Genomic DNA, 16714 nt, shown 5'->3' on the forward strand with positions numbered 1-16714 from the left:
TAACTTGTTGTGCATGTGGGGCAGGTGGTCCGTACGTTGATGTGTATGTGGGGCTCTGCTTGCTCGGTACGAGGGCGATCCGTCATCCGTCGCTTGGATCGTTGGGGCAGGAGGTCTGTGTGTTGAGGCGATGGGTGGGTGCGGTGGAAGGAGGGGGGAATGAGGTCGTGGGAGAAGGGGAAGGGAAGCTCTGGCGGTCTCGTTTTGTGCGCGGCGGCCGAGACGGCCGTGGCGGTGCGCGTCGATGTTGTAGAGGTGGGGTGGTGGCAGGACAAAGGTTGTCGTGTTTGGATCTGGGTTATACATGTTGGATGAGTAGTGAGGAGTCCGGTTCGTGAACAAGAAGAAGACGATGCAGAAAATAACAAAACTTTATCATGAGCTTGGTCTGTCATATCAAGGCAGTGGGAAGTGTAGAGGTGTGCCAAAAAGAAGTTGCGACTTTGCAACATCTTCTGCTGTTGATTCGATCAAAACTTCACATGCAAAACACGAGAAACCATGTACGAGATGAAATCACGATTATTATGCCAGAGCGGACGTATGTGCGGAGTCGTCCGACGCAACAATGCCAGTCAATGCCCCGGTATGCCTTTGCCAAGATGCGCCGTATGGACAAGGAGAACATGCATAGCATGTACAATTTTCAGCCTCAAGCCAGAGCCTTATAAGCCAGCTTCCTCACTCTCCCCCATGCACCTTCGAAATCCTCTCTTTCTCCAATTGTGCGCACCTGATCCACAGCCCTCTGCATGCGGATCATCTCCTCAGTGAACCATTCCCCGTGCAGGCCATAGGGCACGCGCTGTGGCAGGCGTACACGCGCGACCACATCGCACATGCGTGTCGCGTCCAGGACCCACAGCTCCGACACGGCGCTAGGGGGAGCTTCGCCATCGGCGTCGAGTTGACTCTCATCAAAGGCGTAGAAGAGGAGGAAGCCGTCGTCTTCTGATCGAGGGTCCGCGCGTGGGACGAAACGAGCCTCTTGCGCAAACCAACCAGCCGGCATGCGAAAACACCGGATGGGATCGTCTTGCTTGGCACTCCCGGCTTCTTGCGCGGCGAGAATGGCTGCAATGGGTCGCGTGTCGACGCAGCCGGTGATGGGCGCGGGTGGGTTGGCTTCGGCGTGGCGGAGCAGCGTGTGCACATCGAGTTTTGCGAGAACATCGATTTTGGCCGCTTTGCCAAGAGCTGCGCCAAAGGAGGAGGTGCTAGTACTGCAGCCGTAGACATAACGCGCAGCGGACATTGAGAAGAAGGGGTTGACAGCAGGGAATTCAAGGGGAATAGCTGAGAGTGCAAACTGATGGGATATGGTCGGTTTCCCTGGCGCTGTGAGCGGGAAGCGGTAGTAGTAAAGTCGGCATTGCTCCTCTTCGTCGAGCGGGGAGACAGTATAGGCGGTCTCGATCAGGGGAACCGAGTCCTCTGGCTTCGATTCGAGATCCGACGCCGCATCAAACGCCGACCCGCGGGAAATCCGGGTCGTGGTTGGCTTGTTTGTTTGATCATATTCGTAGCTGTCGAAAAACGAAATTGGCTTCTTTTGTACAACGGAATAGTCTGCGAGAGTTGGGTTTCCCAGATTGCCTGCAGTGTAAACCACTGTTGCCGAAGTTAGGCGGCACGCTAGCAGGTTGACAGCTGAAACGTTTCCGTTCTTGTCCTCAGAATCCCAAGCATTTGCAGTGTGAAATATGCAACATGCTGAAGTTTCGAACCATTGCACTTGGGACGGGCTCCGCCGTGGAAAGACGCCAAACCTGGACGGGGCAGAAGGATCGTATGAGAGCGTGGGTCGATTCTTGAGGAGGTTCAGAGGATCCAAAGTCAGGGGGAGATCCAAAATCACAGTGTGCTTTTTTGAAACGCCAAAATCATGCATCATTTTTCCGCCAGAGACGCCGCGCACCGGCTGATTCAAAAGTTTAGGAGCAGACTGGCCTCTGGGCTCGGCACTTTGAGACGCTGGAATGATGGAGTAGTGGACGTAGGGGGGCGCAAATGTACAGTGGTAGAGCAACATTTCGTTTGTGGTGGGGTCGACTTTGGGATGGCCAGTGGTCCATTCTTTCATGAAACCGAGCAGCCCGGCGCCCCCAAACCCAGCCTCCTTTTTCTCAGTTTCCCACTGTTCCAGAGATTCTCCCTCGGCTTCATTGCCATTGAACCAGCCCACGGTCTCCAGGTTTGGCAGGGCGATTCTTATCGGTGGTCCGCTCTCACAAGTTGCCAATGCGCGTCCATCATGGTAGTAAATGGCGGTGTTTGCGACACTGATTTTCTTGATTACTTGACGGGATCCGGGCAAAAAAGACAAGATGACGAGAAATATGGTCCTCATGATGCGCGAAATGATGCGCATCAGGCTCGAAGCTGGATTGACCAGCGTGGCGATGCTTGGGAGGATTGGATGTCGCAGAGACGGGTTGGTGATGGTAGCCAAGAAGAGGTCGGTGAGGATGTATTGGGCTACGTATTCAGGCTCAATCTCTCCAGTGCTGCCCCTTTTGAAGAGCACGCCAGAGAGCATGCCATCGCCGTCGAACCAGTGGGCGTCGCGCCCTAGATCTTCGTTGGAGACGGGATTGGCGCCATTGCGAACATACTGGCCGCCGGCGAGTTCTCGAGGAATGGTACCGGTGTATGTGCACGGGGTCAAAGGACGAGTCTGGATGATTGGGGCATAGTTGCCAGAGAGGTATCTAGGCGAGGTTAGAATGTTTGGACGCGGTGGCCACAGGCAATTGACGTACGGATGCTTGTCGTCACGTCTTTTGAGAGGCCGCATTTCAATTCAAGTGACGAGAGAGAGGCGAGTCAACGGCACTTGAAGAGATACTGGGCGATGGTCGCGAGGGGACATGTCGAACGAGTGACAGGGGATCGGGAGGCGGGGGACGACGGTAGTGGCGAGCAGGTGGGCACATGGGCAAAGGCGAAGCGCATGGCGCCGATTGAGATGCAGTTTCCTGGAGCAACTAGGATTAGTCGGGCATGACATGACGTTGACGGTCGAGGGTGCAGAGACGAGATGGTGAGCCGTGTTTGAGAGTAAAAGCGGCACGCCACGCCAACCCACGATCGCCAAGTCCATCGCTTGCGGATGTGAGCCCAGACCTGTACGGTACGGTACGCCTGGCATGGCCCTGTCCGGGAGGGCCGAGCTCGCCCCGAGGCCGTTGGGTGGCTCGGCTGGCAGAGCTGGTACCTTACCTCGCCTTGCTTCTTCCCTCAACACCATGTCCCGCAGCTAGCCAACTCAAATCTTAATCCATCTGGTTTCCATTCTGCTCGTCGCGTCTCATCGCTCCACCGCTCGCTCGTCCTCCGCGCACGTTCCTGCAGCTCCCTCGCCGGGTTATGGCATAGCAATACGCACCCTACCGCTGGCTGCGCAATGGGTTTCGACTATGCCCTTGTGTACGCTGTTTCGAGCCTCATCTCCCGTCTCTCTTCTGACACGTGAGCTAGACATCTCAAGTTTACCATCCCTCCTGCCATCGTTCTCTCCTTCGCCTACCGCCCTCTCTTGACGCGCCTTGATCTGTACAGGATCGCCTTCTTGGTCGTGGTCAGTATGCGCCGTGCGCCAAATGTCAACCCTCTCTGATGTCTGTAGATCGCTGTCCTGTCTACCATTCCGTGGGACTCTTACTTGATTCGCACGCGCGTGTGGTCCTACCCTTCCAATGTCATCATCGGCCCGAAGCTCTTCGACATCCCTGCGGAAGAGGTCTTCTTTTTCGTGATACAGACCTACAACACCTCGCTCTTGTACCTGTTCCTCAGCAAACCAGTTTTTCATCCGGCGTACCTGCACACCGAAAAAAAGCCGACGAATGGCGGATACCTGCGGCTAGCTCACTGGGCTCTATTGAAGCGGGGAGGCCAGGCTGCCCTCGCGCTTGGCATCTTCATCAGCGCTCGCATGACCAGAACCGGCGGTCATGGCACATATTTTGGTCTCATCGTATTATGGGCATTTCCGTTCTTGCTGCTTTTGTGGTAATTTCAAAATACGACCCATGGCTAGACGAAACTGCTGACGGCGCGCAGGAGTCTTGCATACCAGTTTCTCACCAGCCTTCCAAAATATAGCATCGGCCTTCCAATTGCAATCCCCACATTTTACCTGTGGCTTGTCGATACACTCGCCCTGCAACGAGGGACATGGGTAATTGAAAGCGATACGAAAACCGGAATTCACCTTTGGCCGGGCCTCGAAATAGAGTGCGTCACCACTTGTTAAGCTTTCCTCTCGCTAACCTTACCCAGAGAAGCTTTTTTTTTTCTGGTAACAAACTGTCTCATCGTTTTCGGCCTGGTCGCGTTTGACAATGCTTTGGCTGTGTTGAACGCATGTCCAAAAAATTTCCCCGTGATCCCGGCTTGGCCGTCGCCAATGCTCCTGGTCCGCGCCTTGTTGTTACCTACCAGTGAATACGATGGAGAATATCTGGAAGCGCTGCGCGAGGCATTGGTCCGCCTGCGCCAAAAGAGCCGCAGCTTCTACCTTGCGAGCGGATCGTTCCAGGGTAGATTGCGCATGGACCTCATAGTGTTGTAAGTAACAAAGTGCCATCAGAACCGCAGTTGCTTACCCGTGCAAAGGTACTCATATTGTCGTGCTGCAGACGATCTGGTCGACGAATCATCCGCTGGCCAGGCCAAAGACTGGATTGCAAAAATGCGGAAATTTCTGGATATTTCGTATCAAAAAAAGGGACAAAGGGAACTGGTCTCCACCTATGTCGACAAAATATTTCCTCGGCGGTTCAAGTCTGCTTTCCACCATCTCCCAACGTCATACCTCTCCCGGAAGCCACTGTACGATATGCTGGACGGATTCGAAATGGACATTGCGTTTGAAACGGCTGGCGATGACACCTCCCGCTATCCCATCAAAACAGTTGCGGACCTCGATGTCTACGGAGCACGTGTAGCTGGGACAGTGGCCGAGTCCATTCTCGAATTGGTTTTCCATCACCTCCAAAGCCACGTGACGGCTGAAGAAAGAACGAGACTCTTGAAAGCCGGCGCTCGGATGGGTATTGCTCTGCAATACGTTAACATTAGCCGCGACATTGCGGTCGACGCGCGCATCGGGCGCGTTTACATTCCTCTCGACTGGCTGGCCGAGGAAGATCTCACTCCGGCGGCGGTCATTAAGAATCCGTCGGGAACGCGGGTCGAGGCGCTTCGCTTGAGGCTTTTGGCCAGAGCATTCGAGCTGTATGACGGGGCGCGAGACGCCATTGAGGGCCTGCCAAAGGATGCCCAAGGACCAATGAGGGTAGCCGTGGAAAGCTACATGGAGATTGGCAGAGTCATGAGGCAAGAGGGCTACACGGTGCGCGCAGGCAGAGCAACAGTGCCGAAGACGAGGCGGATCCGCGTGGCCTGGAAAGCGCTCAGTGGGCCTAGTGGTGTGGTCACAGCTTCGTCACGATGAAGTAATGTAATGATTAGGATGGGGATTTTTAGCTAGCTTCGGAGATACCCATGTTGTTGCATGCGGATGGTGCGGAACACACGAACCACAATCAGCTGTTTCGATCACGGAATCTGTGGGTAGAGGGAGATGCGGAAGTGATGAAGTCAGGTGCTGTGCCACCGGACAGGCGGACAGTGGAGGTCGGGTAAGGTGATGTTCTGGGATCCCTGTCGTAGATCACGGCCGGCAGTGCTTCTCGGCTCGCGTCGGTAGGGGATCCGTGCCCCCCTTTCGTGACGTCCTTGTCGCCGACCTGCACGACTCCCAACCGCCATGGTGTTTGCCCATCTTGCGATTTTCGTCTCCCATCACTCCAAATGGCGGGAAAGAACCAACCAAAGACGGCCATAGTCGTCGGTACATCACCACTCCTCAATTTCCCTCTCAATGGCTCAGAACTGACCCGCTGCAGGCGCAGGTATCGGCGGCGTAGCAGCATCGGCGCGGCTTGCAAAAGCTGGCTACAAAGTGACCGTGGTTGAAAAGAACGACTTCACCGGCGGTCGCCTGTCAACCATTTCTCACGACGGATTTGTAAGAGCCCGACGTCATTCTCGCCAAACCACCTGCCTAACAAGCTCGTCGACAGCGCTTTGACCAAGGCCCTTCGCTGCTGCTGTTGCCACACTTTTTCGCCGAGACCTTCCACGATCTGGGCACGTCGCTCGAAGCCGAGGGCGTGCGTCTGCTCAAATGCGAGCCAAATTATAACCTGTGGTTCGGAGATGGGCAGTCGTTCGAGCTATCGACCGACCTGGCGCGCATGAAGACGGAGATTGAGAAGTGGGAGGGCAAAGACGGCTTCTCGCGCTATCTCGACTTCTTGAACGAGTCGCATGCGCACTATGAGCTCGCGGTGGCATATGTGCTGAGGCGGAACTTTACGTCGGTGCTCAGCATGTTGCGGTGGGACTTTCTGAAGCATTTGATCGAGCTGCATCCGTTTGAGAGCATTTACGCTCGCGCCGCGCGGTATTTCTGGACCGAGAGGCTGAGACGCGTCTTTACGTTTGCGAGCATGTACATGGGCATGAGTCCGTTTGACGCTCCGGGCACGTATAGCTTGTTGCAGTACACTGAGTTGGCAGAGGGAATATGGTATCCCGAGGGCGGCTTCCACAAAGTACGTAGCTGTCTGTGCACATGTTCAAAATTCCCAGCTAACAGTCTTCAGGTCGTCGAAGCTCTCGTGTCAGTCGGCCGTCGCCTTGGAGTGGATTACCGCCTCTCGACGCCTGTTTCCAAAGTGCTCCTCTCCCCTGACAATGCCACCGCGACTGGAGTGCAGCTCGAATCCGGGGAGAAATTGAGCGCAGACGTGGTGGTAGTCAATGCTGACCTCGTATACGCATACAACAACCTCCTCCCCCAAACGCCTTACTCGCGAGCGCTGGCTTCTCGACCCCATTCCTGTAGCTCCATATCTTTCTACTGGGCACTGGACCGCCAGATCCCAGAGCTCAAGCCGCACAACATCTTCCTGGCGGACGAGTACCGCGAGAGCTTCGACAGCATCTTCAAACACCACCTGATCCCCTCGGCACCATCCTTCTACGTCAACGTGCCCTCGCGCATCGACGCATCAGCCGCTCCAGCAGGTAAAGACTCTGTCGTGGTCCTCGTACCGGTCGGCCACCTGCTCGACGAGTCATCGCCCGTCCCCGCGCCCTCAACCCCCAACGCCTCGGGCACGCCCGCCACCGCAACGCAAGACTGGCCCGCGATGCAAGCGCTCGCGCGCCGCACCATCCTGTCGACCATCGCCGCGCGCACCGGCATCGACCTGACGCCGCACATTGTGCACGAGTCGACCAACACGCCCCGCACGTGGGCCTCGTCGTTCCACCTGCACCGCGGCGCCATCCTCGGCCTGGCCCACGACTTCTTCGACGTGCTGTGCTTCCGGCCCAAGACGCGGCACGAGCTGCCGTCGCCGGCCACGGCTTCGGTGCTGCGCCTCCTCGAGCGCGTCGGCCTGGCCGGTGGACGCATCGCCGATGTTGCCGGCGCCGTTGCTGGGGCCGTGGCGCCGGGACGGGGCGTTAGGGGCTTGTATTTTGTCGGTGCTAGCACGCATCCTGGCACCGGCGTGCCGATTGTGTTGGCGGGCGCGAAGGTCATGGTTGACGGCGTGTTGGCGGATAGGGGAGAGACGGCGCCGTGGAAGGCCAAGGGGGACGAGGTGTTTGGGAGAGCCAGGGGAGAGGGCAGCGGCATTGACAGGGTGGAAGGCGGCGCGGCGATGGAGGGCTGGATGTGGGTGTTGGTGCTGTTGGCCGGAGTCGTTGTTGCCGCCGTCTTCGTCTTTTTTGGCGCAGCGGGGTCCGGTGGGCTGAGGTTGAGTGGCGATTGGTAGGGTGAAGGAGACGGGGCTGAACAGCAGCGGCGGCAGCAACAGTACACGATGTTAATTTTCAACTACTCGTAATAACAACAGCAACACACAGGCCGTCAAGTAATAACACTTCACCTCAAGCAAGTATATTCACTCAGCTACCACACCCAATCCCTTTCTTTCTTTCTTTCTCCCTTGTCACACCACAGCATACCCGTCAACCCTCTTCCCCCCCCCCCCCCCTTTTTTTTTTTTTCCACTTCTCCACTTCTCCACTTCTCCACTCCATACCAACCCCCCGTCCCTGGCAAAAAAAAAGAAGCATGAAACGAAAGGATCCCGCAATGCCAACCTCCCCACCCCCTGCTCCACCCCTGTCGCACCATTGGCGGAGCGGCGGGAAGAAGGAAGAGAGGAAGGAAGGCAGACGAAACAACAGTGGAGATATAATGCGTGTATCAGCATATTGAGCATTGAGTCGAGAAGGGGTCAGAAGTATTCGCTGTGCGGTATGCGAGACGATTGAGCTGGCTGTCCAGCGCAACGCGGCGCCACTGCTGCCAACGGCCAGCGCGGGCAGTCCTACCCCAATTGCCACCACATCAGGACAGGCAGGCAGGCAGGCAGGCAGGCAGGCAGCAGCAGGCGGGCGTACCTACTGGCGCAAGGCATGGCATCGTGCCGCTCGCGCGTGTCTACGTATCTTTCTGGGTGTGTTGAAGAGAAGAAGAGGGGAGGGGAGGGGAGGCAAGGCAAGGCAAGGCAAGGCATACGAGTGTGGGTGGGGTGTGAGTGGGGATGGATGGATGGATGGATGGCTCTGAAACGATGGCTCGGCGGCGGTGGCTGCGGGCAAGTGCGAGTGTCAAATAGGTAATCAAAAGGACAGTTTTATCTTTTTCTGCCTGTCTGTCTGCCTGTCTATCTACGGTGTCTGCCGCTCCGCATTTTGTCTGGAGACTGCTCGCACTGCAATGTACACTATGATTCTGTACGCACATGAGTGTCTTTGTTCTTACCTCTTTGGGCCCGCGATGGGCCAAGGCCAGACTGTGGGGTAGAATGGAAGAAGGAAGTAATGAGTGAGGCTTCTTCCGACGTCAGACGGAAAGGATGGGCTGCACGGTCACCAGTCGGGCGGAGAGGAGAGATGATGGTGAGGGAGGAGATGGGTCGGCGTGTGGTGGTTGGTCCAGTTTCCCGAGTGGACGGACGAGGGAGATGTGCAGAGAGGAGTGGATGCAGGGGTGGGTGCGTCGACGGAGGGAGACCCGCTGCTGTGGTGAGATGGATGGAGCAGAGGCAGAGGAGAGGAGCGAAGGAAATGCGATGCGGTGCGGTTCGGTGCGGGACGGATTCAAGACACGATGCGAGTGGACAACGGTCGTCATGGTGGTGAGAAGGCCGCAGCAGCAATTAGGTGTGGCTGTCCGTTATCCACGGATTGCTAGCATGCGAGGTGCTTATGCTCAACTTACAGCACGTTGTACCGACAATGCCAGCCATGATTTGGCTAGGTAGGTGCATCACCGTTGTTGCCGCAGTGCATGCTTGCTTGCATGTATGCATGGAGGTGCTACGGCTTGGTCCGCATGGTATATTCTAGCAGACAGACGAAGGACGACGGAACATGCAGGGATGGTTTCCTGATTCCTGGCCAAAGACGTTGAACAGTCATCTGGGACGCAGCGGTGAAGCACTGGCCACCCACATCAACATCACTTCTTTTCCGCTTCGAGAAGGAGACGTGGTCATGAATGACTCGCACAGGAAGCACTCCATGTCAGGCAGGTCCACGGAGATTTCAAGGTCGAGTCTAGGATCTGAACAATTGGCATTTTCCTTCTCACGGCGTCAACGCCGAAAAGGTGGTGGGCGTCAACGCCGAAAAGGTGGTGTTTTGTGATGGGCGCCATGCCGAAGATCCGCGCGGCCAGTGACGGGCCACAACCATCTCCGGCGGAGGCAGCGGGGTGGGACGTGCAAGGCGGATTGGCGACAAATAAACAACAGCGTGGTGAGGGGGACGGGGTTGGCACCTGACTATGTGGATGCTTGCATTTTTCGCACGGCAACCAGGCGGGGAAAGCGGAGGCCGTGGTCGGCGATCTGAGATGGCGACTTGGTTAAGCTGGTGCATCAAGCGGGCTCAGCTGATGGCCGCTGTTTTGTTTGGATTGATACTTTGGTGATACTTTTGGTGTAGCACGGACGGGTCGACAACGGACAACGTGTACTGTAGGTACAGTAGATTCAATTGTGAACACTACCTAGACGACGTGACAATCTCGTCATGGGTGGGTGGGTGGATGGAGAGACCTGAACATGGACGGGAGGGAGCGGCAGATCGGGAGTGACTGAGGTCGGCGAGGGCGAGGGGACAGGCAGCCCAGAGCAGCCAGCGACGGCTTCGGGTTGGGGGCCGCACATGCAGACGGGACGAGCAGCAGTGGAATGACCGGCCGGCCAGGAGATGGATGTGCGGCAGGGATGGGGGCAAGCCCGGCGATCGCAGATGGAGGCGCGAAGGATCTGGGGGGGGAATGGGGGGGGTTTATTTTATTTTGTTTTTTCTTTGTTTTTTGGGGAGAGAGAGAGAGAGGGGGGGGAAGAGATGGGTGTCGGTATCAATCAACTGACAGAGTCTCTGCAGTCTCTTCGATTCCGTGTTCTCTCGTCGCCGGGTCCCAGTGCAGTGACGACGAAACGCCGGGCCCTGAGTCGTGGCGCCAAAGCTTAGTATGACTGACTGACTGGAGTTGCAACTGGCCCGTGCTCAAGCTACACCCCTGCCAGCCTTTTCGTTGCATCATAGACACCAGACACACTGGACATGGACCATGGACCATCCGATGGCTCCAGTCAGCCAGCCAGTCAGTCAGTCAGTCAGTCTCTCTCAACTCTCCGTCCACTCGCTTTTTTCCCATCCACCGCTGCCGGCAGCACATCCTTCCCAGCGCGCCACCATGCCACCATGCCACCATGCCGCCGCCGCCGCCGCCGCCGCCGCCGCCGACGGCTCCCTGTCTGGAAACATGGCCTTCTTCTCCACCTCATGCCTGTCTAACCATCTCCAACGGCTCCTAACCATGCACCAGTCAATCGTGATCCAGTCCCCAACGCGCTATGACACACTTGCCCAGCGAGCCCAGCGTCACAGCCAGCTTAAAGCGGCCACGGACGTCACCTGCTACCCTGGCAAGCCCGCCCATCCTCCCCACGCCCTCATATACCGTACCTGCGGCCCTCTTGCTCGCCAGGAATTTGTCGACCCGCACTCACCACTCGGCCTCGTCTCATCCAATCTCGGTTGCCCACCATGAATCAGCTCTACCGTAGAAACGACGCCCTGAATGTCAACCGTCAGTTCAACCCCCTCGCATCACTTCGAAATGCTAACCCCCCCTAATAGCTCCCGTGGTCAATGGCAAGACTTCGGACATCAACATCACCGTCCGTGGTTCGGACTGGTACTGGGCCGTTTGCGCTGTCATGACGACCGCCGCCCTCGTCTTCTCTGGCCTGTCCCATACCAAGCCCCGTCCCCAGCGCCTGTTTCACTACATCACCGCTGGTATCTGCTTCACTGCAGCCATTGCCTACTTTTCTATGGGTTCCAACCTGGGCTGGACTCCAATTGACGTTCAATTCCGCCGCTCCGACTCCAAGGTGTCCGGCATCAACCGCGAAATTTTCTACGTCCGCTACATAGACTGGTTCATCACCACGCCGCTCCTGCTCATGGACCTCATGCTTACTGCCGGCATGCCATGGCCCACCATCCTATGGACAATCTTCATGGATTGGGTTATGATTGTCTGCGGCCTGGTTGGCGCCCTCGTGAAGAGCTCCTACAAGTGGGGTTACTTTACCTTCGGTGAGTCAAAAGCTAATTATTACGTTTTCGTATGCTGACGCGACCAAGGATGCGCCGCCCTCGTGTACATCATTTATCAACTGGGCTGGGAGTCCCGTCTCCACGCTTCGCACATTGGTCCTGACGTCAGCCGCGTTTATTTGATGACTGGCGTCCTGACCATCGTCCTGTGGATCTGCTATCCCATCGCATGGGGTGTTTGCGAAGGCGGCAACATTATTGCTCCTGACTCGGAAGCCGTCTTCTACGGCGTCCTGGACATCTTCGCCAAGGTTGGCTTTGGCGCCGTCCTTATCTTCGGCCACCGCAACATCGACGCCGAGAGACTTGGCCTGAGGATTCGCGACTACGACGAGGACCCTGCCGTGCACCCGTCGACCACGGGCGAGAAGAGGACCAACGGTGACTCTAACGGCGTGACGAATGGTGGCCAGCAGGTCGCTCCCGCCGAGACCACTGCTACCAACGTGTAAAAACTTCGATCCTGATTCCATCGACTTGAGGTTAACACTACGCCTGTATGGATTCCTCGTCACATGATACCAAGCGCAGTTTTGTTTGCCATCCGCAATCTCTAGTGTTGTGTTGTTCTTGTCTTGCATTTGGCTCTTCGTGTCTCCAATCTTTTTTGGCCCGCAGGCTTCTTGTTAGAGAAATGTCTTGGACCGGGCTTGGTATGTCTTTTGTTCTGCTCAACGCTTGGATACTGGTTATCAATGCTAGGCAGGGGCAAAACTAATGCACACAACTTAATAATTGATACCCTGGTTCTTGAAAAAGAGAATTGCGTGTCGTTGAGACAAACTTTCCGTGCCTTTAAATTGCCACGTAGTCGACCGTCGTTCGTCCACGACCGGGATTAATTGATGCAATTTTTCCACCGTCAAAATTCGCTAGATGTACATGGATGATGTTGTTTTAGTGATGGCTCGCTCGGCGCACACGTCACTCAATATTTCAACAAAGAGGCGCACGGCACAATGGCGCCATCACCACCAGGACCACCATGATCGACCTGCGCCTTGCGTTCCTGAAAAGAATGCCATCATCGAAGAGAGGCATGGCAGCACAGGCGGCAGCGGTGCGGAGTGGTCAGAGCACTTGCAACAAATTATCCTGCCGTCACTTAATCACTCAATCCACCACAAACACTCTATATCCACTTAGTCACAAGGAAGCCACTCTCACTCCCTCCCGTCAACAACCAAATTCCTCCTCCTCCTCCTCCTCCTCCTCCTCCTCCTCCTCCTCCTCCTCCTCCTCCTCCCACATCCCACTTTCCCATCCCGGCACCCAGTCAGTCGGTCAGTCAGTCAGTCAGTCAGTCGGGACCGTATGGATATGTGGAGCTCGACGGACGCACGTGGGCCAGTCTCCGCGTCTTGCCCAGCCTTAGCCGCACCCGCCTTCCCTGCACCGCGCCTTTCGCAGCCTGTCTGACTCTATCTCGAACAGTCGCATCGCATCCCTCTCCCTTCCTCTCCGCGGATGGCTCCATCTCCTCCTCCTCCTCGTCCTCCAACTCTTACTCATTGTGCCTTCCTTCCCCTGCGCTACCGTGTCGTACCCGCACCCTACCGACTCCGCCTTGTGTACCTCGATACAGGATCCGCTGCAAGTATCTGTGAATGCGCTTGGGTACCTACCTACCTTAGCCCCGCTCCGTCCGCGCACCCGCCGCTGTAGGGCCAGGCTCCGCGGGAAAGCTAGGCCGGCTGCCAAATTCACGGACGGCTTTCACGGGTGCCCGGGGGTAAGTACAGTGCAACACACACGCATCAAGAAAAGGGGCAGCGCAGGAGGTGCATGTGAGATGCGCCATCACATGGCATGGCATGGCAGGGCATGGCATTTTGGTCGATTGCGATGGCCAACTCACTCGAGAAGTTTTGGCGTGCGTGTTTCCCCGCGCGGTGCGCCGCGGCATTTCATTTCGAGTCTAGGTGGAGGGTCCATGCTGCAGCAAGGTGCGTTGCAGATGTGATGTTTCAACGCCGTGTCTGCCTTTTGGTTGAAAGCTCGCTTGCTAGTGGGTGCATTTGCTTTGCGTCGTGATGTGACGCAGGGTCAACAGGAACGGAGTAACTAAGTGAGAGAGTGAGTTGGACAGCGAGCCCGTCGACGACGACTGTGAAACGCCGTCCTCGATGCATGACTACACGACTGACTGGGCGGCTCGCTCGCTTGCGTGGAGGAGGCGTGCGAGGTGCGATGCGATGCGATGCTTTTTCCCCTGCATCATCATCACCGTTTCTTGCCGACCCAACGATGCTGCACTGTGAAATGTTCTCGTTTCGCATCGCTGCGTTTGGTTGCTTGAAACACTTCACCATCGCGATTGTCTTTTGCATCGCATCTCAGAGCCGCAACCTACCTTACCTTGCCTTACCCCCGGCCCCCCTGCCAACACCACTTCTTGCGATCATGAAGTCATGACCTCCCCTTTCCGTTCTTCCTTGTTACTTTGCGATGCTGGAGCGTGGTGGGTGGATCTGGAAATGGGAAACTTCTAGTTTAGTCCTGCTTTTACCCCTGTACTGTAGCAAGCCCCTAACCAACAGATTGAGACATCAGTTTAGTTCCGTGTACCCCCCCCCCCTTTTTTTTTCTCTCTCTATCTCTCTCTCCATCTCCGCTTGGTTTGTGGATTTATGCTTTCACTTTTTATTTTAGTTTCTTCAAGTTGCGGCATAGCCACGGTCTTAGGGCATTCAAGCTAGACCACTAAACCTAACACATTACTCATCCTCATCCCCATCCTTATACTTACTCACATAAACCACTATAGCACCCATAAAATAAAACTACATGACGCTCCCTTACCCGTGCCCACCCATCACGCGTGTCTAAAAAATCGGGATTAGTATTATCAGCCTAACTACCTAAATCGCCCGCCCTTACTTCTATGCTATCTTCATAAGTATAATTTCATAAGTGACATTAAGCGCTACACATATGCTCCGGCGCGTGATGATGCTACATTCTTCTTAATGTTTCCATGTGGTAAGCATGTGTCATTAAAGAGCTAATCTCTCAGGAGTATGATTAAACTTGTGAGACGTGTTCAGCGGCTAACATGTTAAAAAGCGGTCGGGGCTGAAGCCATGAAAGCGCCTTCATTCTTCACCTTTATTGAGGTCAGCGAGCAATTCACTTTCCAGTGAAGGACTTGATGAAATACGAGGCCTTAACTTTGTCTAGGCACCGGGTTGCTCAGTTTCTTTTCCCTCATGGTGCTTTAGGTTGTCTTTCCCTGGATGCAATTTTTTTTTTCTTTGAGTCTCTTTTTTTGGCCTTCTAGCGGCATGAAAGCATGGTGACACGCGTCATCATCGTGATTCGCTACTGAAGTAGATGCGTTTAAGATGTATAGGAAATAAACAAGAGCCACAAAGAATTCAATTCAAATCAGTCACTAAAAAACTCTTGCGAGCCAACAATGGGTGAAAAAAATAATTAGCACTCAGTATGGAAAACAGCTCGCGAAGTGCAGCCGTCATGACAGATGACTGCTCCCTAGGTGTGGTAGCTGTGACCACAGACGACTGCTCCTTAGAAGCAGCTGTGATGGCGGATGACTGCTCCCAAGGCGCAAGTGCGTGAGCAAATGAATGCTCCCTAGAAGTGAGTAGTGTAGGAGATGGATGGTCCTTAGACGTGACCGCTGGAGTAAATGCATTCCTCCAAGACGCAACCATTGAAGTAAACGAATGCTCCCTCGGCGCAGCTCCAACGGCAGGCAACCGCTTGCCTCATAGGGGCCATCTGATTTCCTTCCGCACACACTGCGAGCCTTCTACGCACCACGATGTCTTCTCTCATCAAGCCCTCATCCACTCGCTTACCTCGCCCACCCCCTCGCACTCCCATCACCACACCACACCCCTAACCCCCCAAACAGCCTCAAAAACCGCCTCCACCTCCCCAAGCACCTCCCTCTCTACACGCCACCCCCCAAACCCGCCGCGCCCTTTCCAAAACCTCCTCGCCCACCACCGGCCGTCCCCCCTTCAACCCTACCCACCTCCTCAATCCCGCCACAGCATCTGCCATGTCCCATGGCGCACCACTACCTCCACAGCCCATGCGCACCACAGCGCACACGACGACGTACTCCCACGGCGCGGCGAGGACGCGCAGACGGCCCGAGGCGGACGTGTATATGGCGTCGTTTTGCCGCGCGGCGCAGGCGGCCGAGACGCGATTGGAGGTGGAGTGGGAGCGAGAGGAGGACTGAGTTTGTGGGCCAGGTGTGCGTGTGCTGCTCGCCATCACCACCATCATGGCGGCTCTTCTCATCTCCTTGCTCTTGCTTTCGCGCAAATGCTGACGACCCTGTGGCGAGCGGAGGAGTGGCAGTGACAGGCTTCGCAAGCGCAGCGGCGGCAGCCAACGCCGCGTTCTGCGGAGACGCGGGATCGGGGTGGAAGAACTGCAGGGCGGTCGTGGTGAGGCGGTTGCGCAGGTGCAGGACGTGCAGGGCGCCGCCGAGGGCGATGATCGTGATGGGTTCGGCCGTGGTGGGGTGGTTGTGGTGGTGGTTGTTGGTTGTAAGGAACTGGTGTTGTTGTGGTGGTGTTGGCGATGGTACCATGATGGGGCCGCCAATGGGAGGGAAGATGCACCGGGTGGGTGTTGATGCTCTTGGGGGGCTTGATTGGGATTGGGATTGGCGTGAAGGGCGAGAGGGTAGACCGCCCATTGTTTCGAGGCTGCTGAGCATTTTTAATTAATCAAGCTCTCGACTGCTCAGTCAGTGCGTCAATGAAGTCCTGCTGAAGAAAGTTGATCTCAAGTGCTTTAATGCCGTTCTTCCCTCCATGGCCAGCATAATTCATACATACCTGTTTGAACTTCTCAACTCTCTAATCGCTTCTTGCATACACACTTCGGTAAATGCGCTCTCAGAGGCGGTGTTGGCTGAGCCGCACAGCGCCGCGATTGGCCACACGCGTGCTGTGCTTACTTACATGAGCAAGACAAGCGCGCGACAACTGCG

At 56.0% G+C, this 16714-nt stretch overlaps 5 protein-coding genes across 5 annotated transcripts; 4 read left to right on the forward strand and 1 right to left on the reverse strand.

Moving 5' to 3' along the window:
* Positions 1–386: 386 nt before the first annotated feature.
* On the reverse strand, positions 387–3044 carry IWZ02DRAFT_408399 (carotenoid oxygenase). The gene is made up of 2 exons (XM_066765692.1): positions 2763–3044; positions 387–2711 (listed from the first exon to the last, which is right to left on the reverse strand). The coding sequence occupies exons 1-2, from the start codon at positions 2795–2797 to the stop codon at positions 653–655; spliced, it is 2094 nt and encodes a 697-aa protein (XP_066619405.1). The 5' UTR covers positions 2798–3044; the 3' UTR covers positions 387–652.
* Positions 3045–3088: 44 nt separating this feature from the next.
* Positions 3089–5699, forward strand: IWZ02DRAFT_461318 (Lycopene beta-cyclase). Its single transcript, XM_066768207.1, has 6 exons — positions 3089–3429; positions 3481–3580; positions 3629–4014; positions 4066–4239; positions 4285–4572; positions 4621–5699. Exons 1-6 carry the CDS (start codon positions 3407–3409, stop codon positions 5459–5461), a joined length of 1812 nt encoding a protein of 603 aa, XP_066619406.1. The 5' UTR covers positions 3089–3406; the 3' UTR covers positions 5462–5699.
* On the forward strand, positions 5700–8065 carry IWZ02DRAFT_461320 (uncharacterized protein). The gene is made up of 4 exons (XM_066768208.1): positions 5700–5860; positions 5916–6037; positions 6093–6626; positions 6678–8065. The coding sequence occupies exons 1-4, from the start codon at positions 5821–5823 to the stop codon at positions 7857–7859; spliced, it is 1878 nt and encodes a 625-aa protein (XP_066619407.1). The 5' UTR covers positions 5700–5820; the 3' UTR covers positions 7860–8065.
* Positions 8066–10822: 2757 nt separating this feature from the next.
* On the forward strand, positions 10823–12559 carry IWZ02DRAFT_408406 (uncharacterized protein). Its single transcript, XM_066765693.1, has 3 exons — positions 10823–11200; positions 11251–11715; positions 11764–12559. The coding sequence occupies exons 1-3, from the start codon at positions 11158–11160 to the stop codon at positions 12186–12188; spliced, it is 933 nt and encodes a 310-aa protein (XP_066619408.1). The 5' UTR covers positions 10823–11157; the 3' UTR covers positions 12189–12559.
* Positions 12560–15682: 3123 nt separating this feature from the next.
* Positions 15683–16668, forward strand: IWZ02DRAFT_461329 (uncharacterized protein). Its single transcript, XM_066768209.1, has 2 exons — positions 15683–16460; positions 16560–16668. The coding sequence occupies exon 1, from the start codon at positions 15774–15776 to the stop codon at positions 16446–16448; it is 675 nt and encodes a 224-aa protein (XP_066619409.1). The 5' UTR covers positions 15683–15773; the 3' UTR covers positions 16449–16460; positions 16560–16668.
* Positions 16669–16714: the final 46 nt, after the last annotated feature.

This window comes from Phyllosticta citriasiana (genome assembly GCF_038021145.1).
Source record: "Phyllosticta citriasiana strain CBS 120426 chromosome Unknown IWZ02scaffold_14, whole genome shotgun sequence".
Taxonomy (NCBI): domain Eukaryota; kingdom Fungi; phylum Ascomycota; class Dothideomycetes; order Botryosphaeriales; family Phyllostictaceae; genus Phyllosticta; species Phyllosticta citriasiana.